The 22,698-nt window shown below is 34.3% G+C and overlaps 1 protein-coding gene across 1 annotated transcript in view; it reads left to right on the top strand.

Annotated features, from left to right (window-relative positions):
- The window catches only part of LOC106717761 (kin of IRRE-like protein 3), a 61,998-nt gene extending 48,919 nt beyond the window's left edge, over window positions 1-13,079 (top strand). Inside the window, exons 3-15 of the mRNA XM_045680576.1 lie at window positions 7,396-7,545; window positions 8,042-8,225; window positions 8,394-8,588; window positions 8,957-9,151; window positions 9,421-9,492; window positions 9,693-9,813; window positions 10,266-10,409; window positions 10,844-11,028; window positions 11,201-11,356; window positions 11,705-11,821; window positions 12,078-12,111; window positions 12,305-12,520; window positions 13,003-13,079. Coding sequence (XP_045536532.1) covers window positions 7,396-7,545; window positions 8,042-8,225; window positions 8,394-8,588; window positions 8,957-9,151; window positions 9,421-9,492; window positions 9,693-9,813; window positions 10,266-10,409; window positions 10,844-11,028; window positions 11,201-11,356; window positions 11,705-11,821; window positions 12,078-12,111; window positions 12,305-12,512 — 1,761 coding nt within the window. The 3' untranslated portion in view covers window positions 12,513-12,520; window positions 13,003-13,079. The remainder of the gene's footprint in view (window positions 1-7,395; window positions 7,546-8,041; window positions 8,226-8,393; window positions 8,589-8,956; window positions 9,152-9,420; window positions 9,493-9,692; window positions 9,814-10,265; window positions 10,410-10,843; window positions 11,029-11,200; window positions 11,357-11,704; window positions 11,822-12,077; window positions 12,112-12,304; window positions 12,521-13,002) is intronic.
- The last annotated feature ends 9,619 nt before the right edge of the window (window positions 13,080-22,698 follow it).

Genomic DNA, 22,698 nt, shown 5'->3' on the forward strand with positions numbered 1-22,698 from the left:
TTCCAAATTTAAATATTTAATGCGCATGCTCAGCACGTTATCACCTTTAAGACATAACATAATCGCTTTAGGAACAACGACCAAGTTAGTTTTTATGTGTCGGGCCGCCTTTCGTCGGCTTATGAATAAAAGGTCTCTATTCAGTTCCCGGCCATTAACGATGTTAATATGTGATAGTGAGCATCAAGATCGATCGTACACAAGCCCCTTTGTCTGTATGAATAGCACTGTTCCTTTCAAAACGATGTGAGTCGCCCAGCTAAATGGATTATGGAGTATTGGAGATGATTATACTCGAAGCAACTCCGTGTTTTGTGTTCTCTTCTCAATGGGCATTGAAATAGATTAAAAAGGATTTTCGATCGAAAATCTTTAAGCTGTTTAAAGGTACGTTTACGAGGACGACCTTTTCTTGTTTATTTTTGGATCGGAATTACCGGAATGCGTTTATTTGATAGAATATAGGCAGAAAAATAGAGATCGCTAGTCACACACTGTTGTTTGTGTCTTGATGTATGTTTTGATTTTTTTTTAAGAATATAACCATGAAAATCCATACTTAGTATTATAGAGAAGAAAGTTTTGATTGTTTGTTTGCCTTGAATCGGCTCTGGTACTACTGAACCGTTTTGGAAAATTCTTTCACTGTTGGGAAGCTTCCCTATCCTCGAGTGATTTTTTTTAATTCCGTGTGGATGCGGATGAAGTCGCAAGCAACTTCTAGTATGAAATATTTATCAATAAATAAGTATTTTCCTATATCATACTAATATTATAAATGCGAATGTTTAGATGGATTGATGAATGTTTGTTCGAAGGTATCTCTAAAACGCTATAACGGATCTGGATGAAATTTGGCATCGATATAGAGCATAGTATAGAAGAACACATAGGATACTAACCCTGCGCGTACGGAGTCGCGGGCGACAGCTAGTAACAAATATTTAAAACTAGTTATTTCTCTTACAAGGTCATTTAATTTTTAAACAAACATGACATTCAATCTTGATAAAATAAGTAAATATGCAAATCCAAAGAAATACGCAATAAATAGCAAATAAGAATATTAAACAGTTTTCTTTTGACTGTTTCCTTTAAAATATATTTACATTTAAAAACGTAAACGTTTATTTTTATCTCTCCCACGTTTGAACATAATACCATTTGGTCTTTTGAGCGTTTTATCTGCGAAATGTTCTTCCTTCCTTTAACGCTTACAAAGATTTACAGAAAGTTAAACACAGACCTTCTATTATGTATAATAGGGACTCTTTTACTGGTTTATAAATGAATGAATGAGAGAGCCTAAAATCTTTTTTTTACTTAAGCTACTTACGTTTTAAGTTGTTAATTAAGGGGAAAATGCGGAAATACATTATGGGGGAAATCAAACCCGGTACTTACTATCCTAATGAAAATATACTTAGTTTATTAAAAAAAAAATGAAACCTGGTTTTTATTATGATAAAATATAAATGAACTGATTAAGACGATGATTAAGACCGGTGAGATTAAGTATTTAAGCCTTTCAAAGAAAGATCCTTAAGGACACTGATCTGACGTTCGTAACGCTTTATTCAAATAACAAATGAAACTCCAATCTGTTTTTAATACTATTTTAATTCGCATATAAAACAAGTAACAAGGTTAAATTATACAGCCAAACTCGTCTTAAACATAAATTACCAAACAATGATTCCGAATGCTTTTGAAGGAAAACAAACGCTAAACAAAACATACTTCAGCCGGGTGCCCGTCCAAACAACCTCGTTTCTCCGTAAAATTACTTCGGCAAAATTCACTTTAAACTCTAAAACGTCTTTCTCATACATTTTAACGGAGTTTTCGAGCGTGAAAGCCTCCGAGAGTATAGCTCCGTTCAAACTCATTCCATCATAATTGTACGCCCGTACGTGAATACATCTAAGAGTTCCCCTGGATATTCGCGCGTACACGTCCTTGTGTGCTTGTGACGTAATTCGTCAAAGATTCAATAGTGTATTGTAAATTCACTAAGTACCAAGGACTCGAACCGATCCCACTATTGTAAAGCGTGCGATATACGTAGCTACTAAGCACTGGATACTGTTAGTGGGAAATGTCCCATACGAATATAAATAATAAAAAAAAACATTTCACTGTACTCGAAAAATATAATTATCACATTCTGTTAATAATAGTTGAAATTTAAATGGAAGTAAAATTAAATATAAAAAATAATATATCAAAGCACAATACGTCACTGATTGTTAAAGCACTTATTCAAAGAGATTAGATGCACAAACAGAAACAACAAACATCCAAACGTTATATTATGTAGGAGAAACTAGACAGCAACTCAAACTAAACCTGTCTACTGTAACTCCTAACCAACAATACACAACAACACTAGAATCAGATAGTAACAATGAAAATTATGCCCGGATTACATTATGCCAGTACAGTAGGACAGTGGCACTCAAAATAAGCGCTGGCATACAACTAGCATAATGTAAACGAGGCATTACAGACAAACTAGAACTAAACTAAATTAAAATAAAATAACAATAATATCGTTTAGGTTCATATATTATGAATTGTTGCGAATATGTATTTAGGTCATTCATTTATCTCATTTTAAAGATTCATTTGTAAGAACAAAAAAAAGATAATTTGATTTTTTTGACAAGTAATTTGTCGTAACATTAAGTAGGTACCAGAATCGATTAGATTCTTTTATTTCAAAATTAAGAACAATGGACCCAGCACGAATATTTGCGACGACCACTTTCGTATGTCAAATTTAGTATGGGATTTTTGGTGTACTTTACGCCCGATAGGGGCGCTGCACAAATTTTGAAACAAATTTTGTCGATAACTTTACCATGGCGATTGTCATAATCGTGTTAGGCCCACTGTAGAATAAAAAAAATACACCTTCTACTATACAAACTATAGTATACGGTATATATAACTATAGTATATTTTTTACTTATGTAAGTTGTTACGCTTCGACATCTTCGTTATCTTTAACTGTCTAAATAGTTCTTATATTTTTATTATTTCCATATTATCTAAAATGCAAAATGAATCACTTTATTTTATCCTAATACTAGATACTAGCAGCGCTGATAGCGTTCCACATTAATCACATAATATTATGGTAAGCCTAATGAGTTTGGTATAATAAATTTTGATTACTCTCCTCGCAGACTCCCTGTTCGCTTTAAACCCTGGTATTATGGTTCGAAAAGGTGTTATTGTTGAGAAAGTTATTTAAAGTTATAATTACCGGAATAAATACCCATAACAAATTGTACAAGAATTAAAACTTATAAAGGATTGAAACAAAAGCATTGGTTTAGCATAGTTTGAACTTATTTTGTGAATGAAAAATATTTGAGATAAGGCATTGCTCGATCACAAGCGTCTAATATGAAATATAGTATATCTTCGTCTTACTCGCTACAAAATCGATGGTAAACTTTTTATAACATTCGTCATTTCTCTGTCAATGACGTCATATTGTTCAATAGACTAAAACAAACCCAGGTATTGTTCAAGGAAGCAAAAAGCAATCCAGCCAGATGGTCAAAGACACCACGGTCGATGGACCGCGTTGAGGCGCGCCCTGCCCACGGATATTGCGCGCTCTCCATTGTTCTACATCATTATTAATACCCGCTGTCGTTGCTTTGTTTTGGCGGGAAAGCGAGCGTTACGCTCACCGATTTATAAAGATGTTCAATCCGTTTCGATTATCATGAAATCAATCTCTTTATTTGTTATTGCTTTTCTATAAAAATGTATTCTGCGTTTCGATAATGAAAATTATTTTTATTGCACACTGAAGTGTTCACGCTAAATGTGCTACAATCGTAGGATAAGACATGCGTGTGGTTGTTATTTTTGCATGTGATTTACTACATTTTGTAGTCGGAAAATAATTACTAGTCGTGTTGATTTTCGAACTAATTAAGTTTTCATTCTCAATCGTACTTCTATCGAAGAATATAACTGGAGGTACACACGTAAGTGTAACATCAACATAGAGACCGGACGATAGACTAACAACAAACAATGAAAACACTCGAAACTATCCTACATCTACCTTATACTAACGTTTTACTCGATATTACTTAAGGTTTATAGAAGACTGACAATTGCACGCGGCTTCGTCTGAATATAGTCATCATGTGTTTCCCAACAGTGAAAATTTTTTCAAATTAGATCAGTAGTTTCGGAGCTTATTAAATACAATCAAACAGACAATCAAATCTTTCCTCTTTATGATATTAGTAGAACAAACTATTAAAATGCTTACAGCATTAGACAGAATGAATTCAGTTACTCAACTTCATAACTTATCGTTGTATCGCTTCGTTAAAGCACCACTAAATATTGTTCATGTAACCGCTTTATTACTTAACAATGAATTATTAAAAAAAGTAAGCCTTAAACAAGTAATTTCCTTATCTCACAGTAAACGAGTTACTCAACTTTGACGATAGTTAGAAGTCGATTGTTCTGGACTATTCTGCGCAACATACGATCTTTACCTATGCTAAGTAAACAGATAGGTAAATTAAATTCAAGGTTGTACTAAGAGAAGTAATTTTAAGTCCGCTGGAATAATACCGGTCCTCAACCTGATGAAGGGCCCCTGATGGACTTAATACGTGAATCTTTAGTCGAACTCAATTTGCTTCTTTTTGAAACATAACCACTCCTATAATGTGCTTTTTCAAAAACAAATGCATCCGACTTTTGATAGCACGAGTATAAAAGACCGAAAGAGTCTTAGCAGTGGTACACACCAGCAACAACAACATCTATTACACGAATGGGCCCACGCTCAATCGGTGCAATATGAACTTATTTTCTTGTTGTGCGCTCCCTCCTCCGTCGATTAAAGGTAGACAACGCATCTACTATTTTAGATGTCGCTTTGCTATTTCAGCAAATTCAGATAGCCGCTTGTTCCTTTGCCACCTTATAATATTAAAAAAAACACTCTTCATGTTGGTATAACGACTTCGTTACAGTCTGATAAGCTTTACGGTTCACGCTTGATGCTTAAAGAATAACAATTTAAAGTAGTCACTGGAAAGGCACAATCTAAATCGAATCATTTGGCATTATATTTACAATATCCATAACCCAAACATGACATTGAATAATGGTATGAATAGCTGACTAAAAATTATTCAAACAAGGAATACATTGTCGCATAAGAACAGCTAGAAGTAGAGTTTTTTTGTATTGTAAGGTCAATCTCCTTTCCGTCCATTCCGTATCTTTGTTTCCTCTCAAATCCACTCCTGTATCACAGAAGAGCATTGCGGAATAATTAAGACGCTTAATCAGGCTAAAGACTTACTGTATTACTCCAAAAAATTCTGTTAGACACTGTTTAGTTGACGTGTTCTAAGCGTTTGACCGCCAATCTAGATATAATTGACGTCAACCTGGTTATATGTTTCACCATAAATAAATATCACCACAATGCTTTCGGTATAAGTAATTCGTAATATATTGGTAAATATCGCATTTCACAAACCTACGAATAGTAATGATTCAATAACCATGAATTGATAAAAATTCGCGCCGGGTGCTAGAGTCACGGTATAAAAGTGTTGACGTATGTTTAAGCTAAAATGTATTTGAAACAATGTCTAAGTTTTTTTTTTATGGTAAAGCCCTTATTTTTAATTATTGTTGACTAATTTTAAAAAGAAGTTAATATATGTATGTTAGTTAACATTTACAATTTAGGTGACACTAATAACAAAGTTCTTAAATTTATACCGCTATATACACAATATTAATGTGATTTTTTTTTAATTTCGTTTATAATTCGAATCCCTTTTTTAACAATTTTTAACACCGTACAGATAATAAGGTTACGTTGTTAAGAACCGTGGACTTTTTTTTTTACTTTACCTTTATCCAGTTGCAACGTGTGCATTCGTTAGTACAAAGCGCATAGTGAATAGACGGACGTTCAAACATGCATATGTATAGACGAAACAAGCTTACAAAAATTGTGAATAGGATTTTCTTTCCTCTTCAATTTCAAGCTATATTTCTTTTAAAATATGTTACAAAAATAGGTTATAAATTAAATTACTATCACTAAAATTACTATTTAATCTTACTAATATTATAAATGCGAATGTTTAGATGGATCGATGGATGTTTGTTTGAAGTTATCTCCAAATCGGCTCAACGGATCCTGTTGAAATTTGGCACGGTTGTAGAACATAGTCTAGAAGAACACATAGGCTACTTATTAAGTTTATTTTAATGCCGTGCAGGACAGAGTCGCGTACGACAGCTAGTATATTAAATTCACTATGACATCCATTGCCGAGATGCAAGAACATGTTAATATAACTCTTATAACATACTACATACTTAAAAACATACAACATTAGAAATATGTTTTGTACAGTCATCAGCACATACATTTACAAAAAATATAGGAACCTGTATACGCCTTCGGTTTCAAAAATATGTATGCACGTATTCGTCATTAGTAGGTATCCATGGTCGATACGTACATAAATATTTTTAAAACTGAAAATAAATACAATTTTCTGAAGCTTCATAAATATATACATTTATGGACATGACTGTACACGTCCTAGGGCAGTGAAAATACTCAGTAAAGTATATCTCCACCGAAACTACAATACATTTATCATAAAACCATAACTCGATCTTAGATTTTTATACGTAATTATATAGCTACAACACCAATAATAACGTGCCATAAAACTATTTGTATTGTTAAGGACATTCAAAGAGAACCCTTCTTTCACATACCTCAAGCTAGCTTCCTGTTTCTTTTAACCATTGTCTATGGGGTCTATTCATGTCGCGAGTGTATTGAAATGTCTTTATGCTTTTAAATACTTATTAGAATTCGGGCGCGTAAAGCTACCTTTATTTCAATAGAGTATTCATTACAGTACAACAATGATTTTGATCGGCTTTAGCTTAATAAATGCTATGCATAATTATGATGGCATAATCGTTAGGATCGCTTTATTATTGCTTGCACCCTGTTGTGTAATCGACTATATAACAGAGTTCATTCATTATAGTTTTGATGGGAACCTAGACGATATTCGATTTTCTAACAATCTTGATCCGACTTCTAGAACGAACAACTAGAGTTTATTTATTATTAAAAAGCTACTCTTGAACATGTGAATATCCACTAACGTCACAACAGCGCTCTTCTGTTGAATCCGAAAGACTTTGGTTTTTATTAACAGTCTTACAACCTAGATTATAGAGCAGATACTATTCTAGCTACGCATCTTCGTAGCTCACTCCATAGACGCAATCCACTACATTACGTGCAACATAGAAGATATAAGATATAAGGTTAATGGTTTTTGTTTCCAGCCAGTGGGTATATACCGTGGCAAGTATGAGTGGGCGAATGAACATAGCGCGCTGGGCGGCGACTGTTCCCTGTGGGTGCGTGCAGCCACGCTGCAGCTCGACGACGGCCAGTGGCAGTGCCAGGTCACCGCTAGCAACTACGATGTTCAGGTAAGTGAATAATTATAGCTTTATTACATCACAATTTTCTTGATAGTCTGTTATTAAAAAATGTTCATCCTACTCGCATAAGATCATTCATTAGACTTAGCAACTTCTTTCACTGAAACTTCCTTGATAGCGCTACTCGACTAAGCTTAAAAACAAAATGGATGAACAATATATGTGAAATATACTAGTAGACGCTTCTGAATCCATTATCAATTACCTAACGGATCGTGCTCGCAAACAATTGGAAAAACGAATTTTGGCCTCAGGCTAGTTTTAGAACACTTGAAATGGAATTTTAAAAATCTTTTGTATTGTTCTTACTGAAGGCATTTGGAATATAAAAGTAAACTCAATTATTTAATTATCTGTATAAATAATGTATGAATGTATTGTACATTCAAATCTGACTTTTACTTCAAATAAAAAGGTTTTATTTTACTTTTCTATTGGGTGATCAAGCAACAAAACTATAGTGACTATTTAATTAAAATTTCAGGATGCACTCTCTAGTCCACCAGCCGCACTTGCTGTACGAGTCCCGCCGCAGTCGCCGAGGATTCTCTTCAACGGATCCCACGTGCTGCCGGGACAGAACATCACGGTGCCCGCCGGCTCCAGAGCCACCGTCGTCTGCGAGGCCAGATACGGCAACCCGCCGGCGTACATCGAATGGTACTTAGGTAAGGTCTAAATTTTATAGACTTCTGAGATACACGTCTCAGTCTAGTTCAGGTTACAAATTGACATCATAAAGAACTTTCATTGAAGACCACGACAGTCTATGAGCAAGAAATTGGTCAAATGCTTTATTTGCCTTGTATTTCTTTAAGAATTCATCTTCGTTTCAGAAAAAGACCGTTTAACAGCATGGAGTCAGACGAATGCATCTGAAGTGGAAAGACCGCGAGTGTGGGCGGCGCGGTCCGTGCTCGAAATGGGTGCGACCAGATCGGCGCACGGCAAGCAGCTCGCATGCCGCGCGCACCATCCCTCGTACCCCGCACCTTATTATAGAGACTCGTATACTATGCTAGATGTTACGTGTAAGTACAAACAATATTCACATATCCAATATTTTAAGGATAGGTGAACAAATAAAACACCATCGAGCCATAAAATCTCATTATCCCATTATCTCCCTTATTAATTGCGACATTTGGGGAAAGAAGCGTGCTTTTTTAAAAAATAAACTTAAAGAAAACTTTGTGGGTATTTTATGTTTTCTATCATGAATAGTTTGCGAAGGTAACACTACATTAAAGTCCAAGGGTATATTGAGAGATTAACTATTTTATTTTCTTGAAAAGAGGGAAAAGGTGTGATAATTACGTAAACTCCTTTTAAATACCATAATTAATTTTTCCGTAAGTTTATAAACCAGATTATAAAATGATGTTATATTATTTTTTAGTCGTTCCTGTCGTCTCTATTCTCGGAGCGGACGCGAGTGGTCTCTCCAGTCTTGAAGAGGGCTCAAGCGCTCTGTCCTTAGACTGCAAAGCTGATGGAAACCCTAAACCTTATGTCTGGTGGACGAAAGATGGTCAAATAATCGCTACTAATGGACCTAAGCTGATTCTAGCACCCGTTATAAGAAATCATTCTGGTAAGTTATATTCAAATTAAATGTTATTACACTGCTTTAAACGACGAATACATTTTCTAATATTAGTGTGAAAATAAAACTCTAGCAACGAATTTTAAGGTTAATAAAAGAAGAATATAACCATGTAAGTATCGCAACGTACAATTCAATTCATTCAGGCCAACATCTATTTTTCATTTTTTTTTTAACTGCTCTCGGACGGAGTCGCGGGCGATAAATAAAATGTTATAAAATAATATTAATGGTACTAATTTTCGCTTCCTTTACAGGTATCTACGGTTGTCAAGCAAGGAACTCTCTAGGAACATCTGATTCAGTTAAAATCGAAATTGACGTTAAATGTAAGTCATTGACCAATTCCTTATAAACATTTAATTATCAATATTATTATTTAGCTAAAATATAAAGCTGAAATATAATAATTTTATTAAAATATAAATCCGTCTGTTCGCTTTAAGATAAGCGCCATCTTTGTTCCATCACCAAAAACTCGGTGAATCTGTGGAATGCAAATATTGAAAAGTTCGTTCATTTGTTTCAGATCCTCCGCGAGTTACCTGGGTCGGTCCTGACACGGTCGTGGAGGCGAATCTATTCTCGCAAGTCACACTGGACTGCAGGGCTGAAGGGAATCCCGCGCCATCATATCAGTGGTACCACAGGTAAACATATCAACATATTTCTTACATTTTTTTAAATACTCATTTTAAATTGTATGAGAACTTTTTTGTATGTGATCGAATAGTATTTTTTTCAGTTCAGGTCAAAGACATTATTTATATTGCTTTAACATTCCGCCGTAGTCATTCCCCATCCGATTATTCTTGCTGTTTCAAAGATTAAAGAGATTAAAAATCAAGCTGCGATTTAATCGTGGTAAGAATCCGTTTCTTACGAACAGTATATTAGTAAAAACCACGAAAGTTTGAAGTTAGATAAAAAATACTAATTCAGTAGAAAAATAATGACGCAAAAAGCTCAAAGTAGACCAGCGTAGAGAAATTTACTTGTCCAGGCCCAGGCCCACCCGCGGCTATAACGCCTCAGAGGATGATGATAAGAAGAATAATGATGTCTATGTTCTTTTGTAAAACTTCTGTTTGTTTTATTTTAGTCCTGGTTCAAGAAACATAAACAATCTGCTAGAAGACGGTTACTTGATATCTTCAACACCTCAGCTACAACTCTACAACGTCTCGTACAATCAACACGGACAATATGTTTGTGTTGCTAAGAATTTCATAGGACTTGAAGAAAGGTAAATACACGAGTACTATTTTATACAAGCACACAAACATACATTAATAAATAAACAAATAATTCAAACGGTTTACTAACTGACGGAATATAAAGCGATTAAAGAACATTAGTTTTATTGGATTTTATGTCGCATCTAAATATAGTCCCAAGTCCCAATACTTAATTTTTGTAGTGAGATTTATTTCAATTAAACAGACATCTGAACAGTCAAACTAATAATAAAACTGTCACAGTAAAATATGAGTTACAAGATTACGACAGTCATCTATTACAATAAATGTAATCTGTTAAGATTAGCACATCAGATAGAATCTTTGTAATTATTAAAATTCTTGATGTTGTAAATGTTGAGCAGTTTGAGACTTTTGAATCATAACAATATAATTGATGAAGCGACTTGCCATTGTCAGTATTTGCATTGTACTTTTCCAGGAGCCAGCAGTCGTCACCGGTGACGCTGAACATCTTGGGCCCGCCGGTGGGTCCGGACGCTGTGTCTGCGCACGGTTGGAGTGGCGGCGAGGCGCGCGCGCAGGCTTCAGTCTGCGCAGAACCGCCGCCGCGCTCCGCCGCCTGGCTATGGGGCAGTCTGCGCCTCAATGTACCCTCGCATATGGGTAAACATATCCGCATCATCATCCCAACACCTTACAAAATAGTTCATTCCCAATGCCTGATATTGAGGTCATTGGTCTACATACACATATTCGTATACACAAGAACTAAGCATTCCTTTCACAAGAAGCAGCAACTAAATTCTGTGTGTTCATATCTTTATTTATTTGTCAGGTCGGTACCGAGCGCTAGAGGCGGAGAGCATCGACGGCTGCTACCGGTACACGCTGGCTATTAGCAGCGTGTCTGCATCCGATGCTCGTGTCTACGTGCTGCATGTCGAGAACGAGCGAGGTGTCTCCTCGCACGCTGTCTCACTCACCGTACACGGTACGTCACGATACGACACGATTTGTTCATAGAATATACAGGACTTCGTTGACAATTAATTTGTTACATATAAATACAGATTTTAAATTAGGAGGCTTGAAGACCAGTAGAAAATTTGAAGTAGAGTTCCTAGTTATAAGTAAACTTATTTAATACATGCTTACAACTTAAACCTGCCTCACTTATTCGTCTATTTTTTAAGTTACTTTTCATCGCTTAATCAACCAAATAAAATGGTTCATATTGAAACGCAAATCATATTTAGTACTATTTGTAGCTTTTAGTGCATGTTTATTGGTTGCAAACTCACAAATATCTAACGGAAAGTCGTGAAATTTCTTCACGCAGATAATTTTTCGCTAACAGAGACTGCGCACGTTGCGCCACTGATCGCTGCAGCGCTGGTCATAGCAGCATTACTGGTGCTACTGCTGTGCCTCATAGTGCGATGTCGACGGAAGAGAGGTGAACTATTTGTGAAGCTAAATGTTCCTCTTTATCATTTTACAGGCAGTAAGCCATCACTGTAATTTAGAATTTCAAGTGTTTTTATTTCAAGCCACGTAATTTAGAAGTCAAAATAATCTTGAATCAGCAAAAAGAAACACATGGAAGTCATAATATAATGTAATCCTTGTAAATCCTTCACTGCCTAGAATTTTGTATATTCTATTGAAGATATTAATTAAATACTAGTTCAAAACTATTATTTTCTTTACAGGTAGCGTCGAATATAAGACTGATGAATTAAACAGGTAAGGTCATTTTTCCTCACAAGACATGCACTTACACAAGACTTGAATAGTTATTCTTTAAACTCATAAGAGAATTGTCAGAAGTGCCAATAATTATTTAATACTCTAATTTAGTGAGGTTCTATAAGGTCGTATCTGCTGCTTCTATGCACTCTGTGGTGAGATTAAAACCTACTTAATCTGTTACCAACAGCGACGTGAAGGTGCTACCAGCGGACGCGGTATACACGCCACAATCGCACGCCAGCGTCCGCGGCTCGATAGCTGGCATGGCCCCTGCCCCTGGTGCTAGCATGGCTCCTCCTCCTGGTGCAGGGGAGCGCGAGGGGCCACGGTACTCGCCTGGTGCGCTGCAGGTTCGCCGCGCCGCGCTCGTGCTGCAACCACCAACCACCGTGTGACCGCACAGGTGTGGACACTAACAAACACCAACACCTCGTAGCATGACTTCTTTCGTTGAGATTTTGAGAGCAAAACAGTTTTTTCCCTCTCTGCCTCCATCACATTTCACATCCTGGCATAAAACTCTCTGCAATGTAAAACATATAACAAACCACAATCAATTTAACCACAATAAAAAGGTCGTTCGAATTGATTATTATTAGTGACACTCCTTTGTCTAGTCAACTTTTTGGCGCAGTGGGTGAGATTAATTAATAATAGTACAGTTGGTTTGAATTATTCCAAAACAAAATAAATATAACCACGTTTGTTAGTAGACATAAGCTGTCCACACGATTCACGGTTTGAAAGACGTTTAATTATTTAGAGTGCATGCTCGCTGTGGCTTTAAGAACTTAACATTATAATTAACAACATTCCGCACTAATATTTTACTTTTAAAAAATTACTTTAATGCAGTTTTTTTATAGCTTGTTTTTTCTTTGTTAGGCAGCATTAGCGTCGTTGGAAAGAGAAGCCAAAGAGAATGTGTATGCGGTTTTAGATCCGCATATACAATACGATATAACTATTAATAAGCACGGAGAGCTGCCGAAATATTTATCACTATCTAAGCCTTTAACTCACCAAAGAACACATGCTTTCGATCCACGTTACTTTGCAAACGAAATAAATAACAACGAAATCAAACTGTCCACATTTAAGCCTGTTTATAGAAAATCCGATAGAAGCAGCAAAGGCAAGAATGTGAATAATAAGAAGAGTTACGTTTGCAAGAGTAATAATGATGTAGAATATTCCAAAGACCCATGTTTTGGAATAGTAAAAGGGACAGAAAGTTACTTGGCAAATGCTTTTACGCAAAGTAGTAGATATGATGTAAATAAAATAAGCAAAGACATTATATTTGAGAGAAACTCTTCTAAATACAATTCTAATAATGAAAAGAATGCGTCTGAAAAAGATTTATTTAAAAGTGATCCGAAGAGCTTTCGCACATCAAACCATAGTCGAAAGAGTGTAGACAAAACTACACCTGTAAAAGAAGTAAGAAAAAAGATAGAAATTTCTACAAATGAGCAGAAAGAATTTAATGTGAACGACAATGGGGACACAACAGAAGATTATAAACCAAGACCCGGTAAAGTAAAAGAAATCGCATCTAAATTCGATAGGAATAATAAGAATTATGCTCAATCATTAAACTTTAAGAAAGAGAGACCAAGACCTTTACAGACTTATGGTTATCAAGCATACCTGGATCATGTTTTTCCAGATGCCGTAGAAATTTAGAATGTTTGCAAATATGATGAAATATAATTAGATCTCTTTAGAGTAAATGAAAGTGAATGGATCAGTTTTCTTTATTTATATAAATATATGACATTATTGCTATTTAGCATTGACTACGGTAGTGTTTGCACAATTTTACATATACTTATTAACGTTATTGGAATTTTTAAAAAATTTTGTAAAATACCTTTTTTCTAACAACGCTTCTATTGAACATTGATTAAAAGAAACTGTTAAAGGTTGTATGTTTTTTTACAGTTTAACTTTTTACATTTACTTAATGTTGTTCTTTTTATTAAATCGTACTTAAAATTGCATTTAATTCTAGTTTTTAATATATATGTACTTTTCTTTCATTAACTATTATATAATTTGTTATTATTAATTTGATGTTGTAAATAGTTATTGTTGAATTTTAACAGTATTAAAATATTGTAATTCATAGTCCATTGTTTTCTTTATTCCCGGAACACTCTGTATTCTTTTGACATACAATAATAATAAAATACATATTTCATTATACTAATGAACATAAAAGGGTAATAACACAGCTATTAAATACATTGTTTTCTGCAATATTGTATCAGTTACATCCTTGCTCGTACTGTGAATATTAGTTTTATATTAGAAATTGTTATAAACAAATAGAAAACAAATAACTATTTTATTTGTTAGTTAAAAATACGATTCTAATTTTAAATTATTAATTTACAAAAACATATGAGATGTATACTATAATGTTACATCTTTATTTAATACTTATTTTGTGTCAGTGGTCATATTGTGAAAATGTAACATATGAAAAAATAAAACAAAGGGAAACTGGACTATGTAAAAGCCAATGTATATCAAAGTGTTGTCCTATAGGTTTTATTTATTCTATGAAAACTACAAATCGTAGATTATGTATCCCAGTTAGTGATAATTCGGATTTAATTATGGAAAATCTGCAACCGTTACATTACTTTGAGAAAATCATCGCTTGGAGACATCTTGTGAATAAATTCAAGATTCTAGAAGGATCTACATGCAGAAAGAAATATCAATTGAATAATCGCCATTTCTTACAAGAGGTAAGCTAAATAAGAATCTCGATAGAGTTGTTGATTTTTTAGCAATTCAGATTTAACTAACTTTAAGTTTGAACTGTTGAAATAATATTATAGGGATTCGTACACACAGTCACTCGTTGTCGACATTTTAGTCTTTCGTCGTCAGAGCTAGTCGCTCGCTACCTTTTTGTCTAGATCAGGGATTCCCAAAGTGGTTGATATCGACCCCCAACTTAAAGCATTGCTAATTCTCACTCTGTCGTTTTCTATTGACCTAAGTCAGAATTAAAAAAAAAAAAATAATTGATCTTAAAAGTAGGTCATTTGGCCATGGGGGTCTGTGGTAACGGTTCATTTTGGAAAAGGGGTCACTTGTCCAAAATAGTTTGGGAATCCCTGGTCGAGATCGTCGTGAGAAAATTCTTTGTGATTTCAAGATGTATAGTAGAAAATGCCTGTTGGTACTGACCGAATAGACAACTCTCGTCGACGATTCATCATTGTATGTATGTATGGAGCACGCCAGTATATAATATTACTTTCTATAAAACTAATGTTGAGTTTATTTTTTATTTATTACTAGCTTTTACCCGCGACTCCGTCAGCGCGGAATAAAAAAAAGGCACACAACATAAAAAAGTTCCTATGTCCGTCTCCTAGTTCCAAGCTCATCAATTTTCAGCTAAATCAGTTCGACCGATATTGAGTTACAAATAGTGTAACTAACACGACTTTTTTTTATATATATATATATATATATATATATATATATATAGATTCCCAAAATATAACAGATGGAATTAAGGTTGTATATGACACTTGAGCGAGAGTTTTAACATTTTTCTATAAATTTTCATAAACACTTATTTTAATTATTTAATTAAGAACCATAATATAGCAGTTTATTACGAATGTACTAACAAAAGAGAGACTATTAATATTAAATACCTATGTATTTTAGCGTGACAATAATACTTTAACATGAAGTGTTCGCCGTTCGCAGAATGCGTGAATTGTTTGTAGACATGAATTAATAAATTACTTTTTATAAGCTCTTACGACTATAATCCTGACAGGGTGGAATTAAGTAGCTATTATCTAAAGCCCACTACACACTTACAGTTTTAAACATCTATTATTTTGAATACCTTCGGAACTATGTCAATAATTGTTCCTCTAGTAAGTTCTATGGTAAGACAAAATGTATAACTGTAATAGAAAAAAATATAATCTGTATTCGTTATATAGGCCTATAAGTGAACTGCACTGTTCTGAGATAAACATTCCTTGTTTTCATGATTTTTTTTTAATAAAATTACATCTACAGACGCTTGGTCCGTACTTTTTCTTGTACAGGTTTTTATAAAACATATCATCATCCCTGTTATTATATCTGACAAAATAGAGATAAAAATGTGTATTAAATTGTAAATTACGTCAGAACTGACAGTTTAACTAATAGCTTAAATTTCGCCTTCACATGAATGCTTTAGCCGAGGAGTCCGACTGTGAAGTGAAGGTGTGAAGCGAGCTTAAGATCACGTAACAATTGTCGCTCTACTCTTCCTTAAGGTCTGCCAACATATATTGTCAAAATTGAAAAAAAAAAAGGTTATGCTTGATTAGATAGAAATGTCTTTTGCTAAAAAGAAATTAAATTAAAATTGTACATGCCAACTTTAACAGGCTTATTCAATTCTTTTGTTACTTGTATAAGTTTACACATTGTCTGCAATCTTAATTTTTTCCCTGGATTTTCAATGATCTTAAACAAAAAGAAATAATTATTATCTGATGGCTGTTACTGTCATATTTGAAAAACGTCATTTAAGTGACATAATGGCATACTACGACGTATTATTTTGAGACTGTTGAGCCCAGGGCCGGTTTAGTATTTTCGGCGTCCTGGGCGAGATTTTTGCAGCGCACCCTTTCCGAAGATATATAAGATCGGACGCCTGCTATGCCCCCTTATATCCGAAACCGGCGCCTGCAGCGCCCCCGTATGCGGAGCGCTCTGGACAGTTGTCCCACCAGGCCCTACCCTAACGCCGCTACTAATTGAGGCGGTTGTAACTTTCACATTAGCGAATTCGGAAATCGGTCCCAAGTTACAAAGAACAAATTATTTCGGCGAACTACAACATCGTAAATCAATATATTAATTAAATTGCAGAAACAATTATCATGATAACACGGGCATATTCCGAAAAATACATTATTAAGGAATCCAATTAGGACGATATATCCCAAAAGGCTTGTAGTTAGGGTCGACTGATGCAACCCAATTAATTCAGAAACAAAGCAACTATACAGCATGATTCTTTCTACATTTGGTAATAGATCTACAGTATGATAAATTACCAAATATCTATTTTATTAAGTTTTATAAAAAGTTAAAGAATGAGTAGAGATTAAGGTAAAGACAGTTTATTTTCTGAATAGTAAATAACTTTATCATTTTTCTACCACGTCTTCTTCTCTACTAACAAAGACCTCTTGGAAATCGGCGTCCTATCAAATAAAAAGATACGATTTATATCTTTTAACAAATATGGTGCAAAAATTAATCAGTGTCGATAAACCTTGACATTGTCATCCTCGATTATATAAATGTTTAACTGCAATGTACTTATTATGACATAACCGGACTATACAATGTGATCATAGTTACTGGGAATCTATTCCAAGCATTATCAAATAATTTTATCATAGCTTTTAATATGTTAATATTTAAAATAGCAAATATATTTTCTAACTGACATCACACTGTTTGCTTTGAGGAGTCATAAAAGCCTTGTCAACAAAGAAAATAGGGAACCCTACAGTAAACTTATTATTTTTTCTTTCAAGCATTTTATCTTACAACCATATCTCGCTGATTTTCAGAATTCTAACACATTTAGTTCCACGTAATGTTTTAAGACTTGAATACAAACTTTATTAATCCAAGATTCGTAAAGTTTGTACATTACAAGAAAACCTATTGAACAACTAAGGAACATATCTAAAAAAATTAGTGAAAAAATTATTAAATAAATAAGTAAATTGAAAAGGTTTTGATTACAAAAGGACAGTTGCAGAGAAAAAACAAGTTTTGTTACAAAATTATAAATAAAGTAAAAGTAAACAAAATCAATTAACCTAAAAATTACATAACTTTTGTATAGAAAAAAAAGCTACATGTTTACGATAGTTCTTATAACATCTCTTAAAAGTATCAATAATATTTCGAAGAAGGTGGATATACCGCAGTAATCCAATTATCACGCAGACAAATTTAAGTGATCACATTTCAATACCCCATATAAATGAGAGTCAGAGTCGCGGTAGGCCAGTGCGGAGCTACTTATCGGTCGCGCAAAAGCGTGTCACGCACGCTTCCCGCCAAACTGTGCAAACTAGTTTGAGCATTTCGACATACGACATCTTATAAAAATGCGGCGGATTTTATTTTTAATATTCCTCTACGCCTGCGAATTAAATGGCCAGCCGTGTGAAGATAAAAATAGTATAGATATATCCGACGGCGTTTTAAAAGACAGTACAATCTTCACAAACGGTCTCGCGTTTCCGTCAAAATATGTTTATAAGAAAAGCTTTAATGGTGTAAATGAAACTCGCGGTTGTGTGTGTAAAGTTAAGAACTGCTTTAGGAAATGCTGTCCTATGGGATCGGTGATGTATAAGAAGAATTGTACGCAGATGAGAGAAAAAGATATCATAATGAAAGATGGTTTGGACTTATACTTCATGAACGCTTTACAACGGCGTATGAAATTCGACAAATCTGAAGATCTCTTTCCAATATACGGAAGACCATGTGAACGCGTCTTTTTAGAGAACGATGGACCTTGGTTCGTACAAAAGGTAAAATTATTTTTAATAAATTTTATTTATATAATAGAGGAAACAACTAAAGATTACAGTACCTTATTAAAAATGATGGTTTATTAAAAGATAAAGAGTCTCGTTCCCCTTAGACATTTAATAACAGACGTTTCTCAAGTTTACAAGATAATCACAAAGTTTATGAATTGTTTTATGGTACTAAATTGAATAGTATAAAGAGAACAAGCTTTTAAAACTTTTTTAATTTACTATGACTGAGCGATTAAATAGTTCCTGGCAATTAATTTTATATTAACATACTGAAACTTATGGCAACGGAAAAAGAATATAATTACGTTGAATTTTTTGAAATTTTCATATCGTAAAACATGTTTATTTTATTTTTCACCAAAAACATATTCATAAAAACAATCACTATTTTTTAATATACGTTCATCAAATATTTCTAAAAATAAAGGTTAAGGTTATTTTTTATTATTTTACGAAACTAGTAAGTAAAGTCAGTCAGAGTTCACTGGTCTTGAAAAACATCATCTTTTATGCATATAACTCAACAGTTCCTTGCGAAGTATTTATGTAAGTAACTTAATGTCTAAATACGAACTTAACACGTAAAGTAACACTCGATGTAACTTAGAACTTACTTATTTGAAGCCGGAGAAATAATATAAGAAGGATACGATAAGATTAATAGGAAAAGCCAGTTTCGAGTTCAACGAATGTAATTAAAAAAATAAATAGAGCGAGCAATTCATTCAAAGTTCAATTTCTGCATGAGATAGAATACGTGACGAGTTAGTGGTAAATACCGGTGAGACAATTGCTATTATTGTTATATCCGTAATGCACGCTACACACCTTCAGTTTTATCTAAACAGCGTACGTGTGTAGGCAAGACTTAGAACTGTGAACCTATCACGAATATCTGCGACAAGCGCATTTCTATCGTCATTGTCAATTATATCAAAATTATTATGAGTAGTGATGTACGTTTATGTCCGATAAATTTTGTCGATATCGATACGTTAGCGTTTGTCAGAAATATTCGTAATAGGCCCACTGTATAGTTTAAGCGGCAGTTAGAACTTAGACTGCACACATAAGTTTTTATATGTTCTTTAATTAAAACTAAAGGTGTGTTGATATCTTTATATACAATCACAGCGACTACACCACCAAGGTCTTTATTGCACGCATCATTAATACGTAAAAAAAGTATTTATATTTCGTTCTAATCCATTCCAAGGTAGCAAATCCAATTATAACGAACAAGCGGCTACCTGAACTTGTCAAAATAGCGAGGCGGACGTTGCCCATAGACATCCACAGTTGCAGATGCGTTGTCTAACTTTAATCGACAGAGGAGGAGACACACAGGGAGAGAATATTTTCCCATCAATCCACTTCCACTTCCTATCCTTTCTATATAATAAAAACGATGAGAAGGGAAAAAAGAATTAAAATTAGGCCCCCGGGACGCACACTCATCAAACGAACGCGGAATTGCTTCCACTTAAAGCTTTTCTTCTGTGTGGTCGTGGTATTTCACCGGTCGAGCCTACCCATTTGTGCAACTGATGTTGTTGTTCGCGTCTACCACTGTTATTGCACATTTACCCCTTAAACTTGTCATTTTATTTTCGATTCAACCAACCCTTACCGTACATTACGACAACACTTTTTGCTACATATTTACTTTGAAACACTTCACAGTATAATTTAAAATAATAAAAACTTGAGAGGTGTCAAGGGACACCCGGATGCAACGAAGTTCCATTCAATTAATTAGTGAAGGAACCAATGTTTATTCCATGAATAAAAAACTTAAGTCTTCACAAGAAGTACATTTTATTTCTATGAATCTAGTCCCCTTTCACAACGCGCGATAAGGAACTTCGTTCCAAAAAAAATCATTACCGTCACGGAATTCACAATTCACATTGTACATGTTCACTTAATTTTTGCGTTGGATTGAAGTAAAATCAACATCATCTTTAGCAAGTAGAAAAGAACAAAAGTATTTAATTAAGATAAGCAACAATGATATAAATGATTTCTACATGTCAGATAAAAAAGTACATCGAATACACGTGTTATCCATGATCCGCGAACGCTTAATAAATCTTTTTCATAAAGAGGCCAGTACTGTACTGTGAGACGAAAATAACCTGACCTAATAAGTGATTTGTTCTATAAATTCTCATTGTCGTCCCACAAATTGTACAAATACATATTACAATGTACAGAGTTCCAATTTTATCGGCAATTCTTGATCATTTTTCTAAAGTGAATGAAGATGTAAAATCTATTCGTAATTCAATCTGTTCATTAATTCATTTACCTGTATACTTGTATTACGCATTGTAGTTACATTATTTAATATATTTCTATAATTTATTACCAATCAAACTATCAGATAACCACAGAGTAGACAAACAAGTATATTCATGAGTCACGAGCTATCGGCAGTGGAACGTATATCTCACTTCCCGTTGTCTAATATTATATGCTGTATCAATACAAAACGAGTAGTTGTAACGCTAAGTACCCTTGTAAATTTGTAATCACCCCTAAAGGCAGTGGAACATATATACTCCTCTGGTCCTCTGTTGATTAAAGGTAACGATTTTGATTAAAGGCAACGAATCTGCAAATGCGGATGTCTGCGGTCACCTCGCTATTTTGGTGAATTTTTATGTCCGCTTGTTCGTGTGCCACATCTTACTAATATTATAAATGAAAATCTTATGATGGATGGATGGTTGGATTAATGTTTGTTTGAAGGTATCTCCAAAACGGCTCAATGGTTCTCTATGAAATTGGCACGGATGTAGAACATAGTGTGGAAGAAGATATAGGCTACTAATTAAGATATTTTTTTCAATCGGAGACATTACACGGAGAGTTTAGACGGAGTCGCGGCCCATAAATAGTTGTACCTAAACTTATAGTAGTTCAGTGCCCGTTAAGAAATATCCTTAGTGTAGATTTATTGTGTAAGATCTACACTAAGATTCTTTCACCCTCAAAGTCAAATTAGTGTAAATAAATATAATAGATTTTCATTCCAAAATATTAAAGAGCAACAATAAAAATCTCTTATCACAAAGTACACATTTTTCAGCTAACATATAAAACAACACATGAAATGAAAAATTCTATTCCGGTATAAATTCTCTCGAATGCACAAACTATTTAAATCTGTATTTTGATACATGGTCTCGAACAAAAAACTACATATATATCAAATAAAAACAGAATGCTATACGGAAGTTGTGGGTGTTTTATCATCAATAATGTGCGAATTTTATTTTGAAGGACATCAATATTTTGATAATATTATAAAAATAAATTTCGATACTACTCAAATACAATGTAATCGCAATAACATGTAATGTTTTGTGTGACGGTTTTAACCATAGACATTTAAGAATATAACTATTTTTTTTAATGTCATAAGGTGACAGACGAGTGAGCGGCCACCTGACTTCGCATAAATAGAGAAGCGACCGCTGCCCATTGTCATCCGCAATTATAGATGCATTGCCTACCTTTAATAGATGGAGGCGAGGATGAATGGGGATATTTCCCCTTCTAATGCATCCCCTCCTCCGACAAATTCACTTCCTCTTCTCATTCATACTTAAAAGAAAAGGGCAAGAAGTGTAAGGGGATTAAAATTAGACCACCGAAACACCCACTCATTCGGAGAATCGCGGAATTGTTTCCCCTTCACTCCTGGTCTTCTGTGTGGTCGTGGTATTGAACCGAGTGAGCCAACCCATTCGTGCTGTTTATATTAGAATCTCTTTGGTTTTGACCTTGCAGAACGATATCGAAAGGCGCAACCGATTTTCATAGTAAACAAAACTGTACAATTTTGTCACACACGCTAAAGTTTGCCTCTACGTTAGACATGTAGTCTAAAAACCTGCATGTTAAAACGTGTATTGCAAGCAATATGAAATGGAGTGCTTACTCTACTTGG

This window comes from Papilio machaon, chromosome 13, assembly GCF_912999745.1.
Source record: "Papilio machaon chromosome 13, ilPapMach1.1, whole genome shotgun sequence".
Taxonomy (NCBI): domain Eukaryota; kingdom Metazoa; phylum Arthropoda; class Insecta; order Lepidoptera; family Papilionidae; genus Papilio; species Papilio machaon.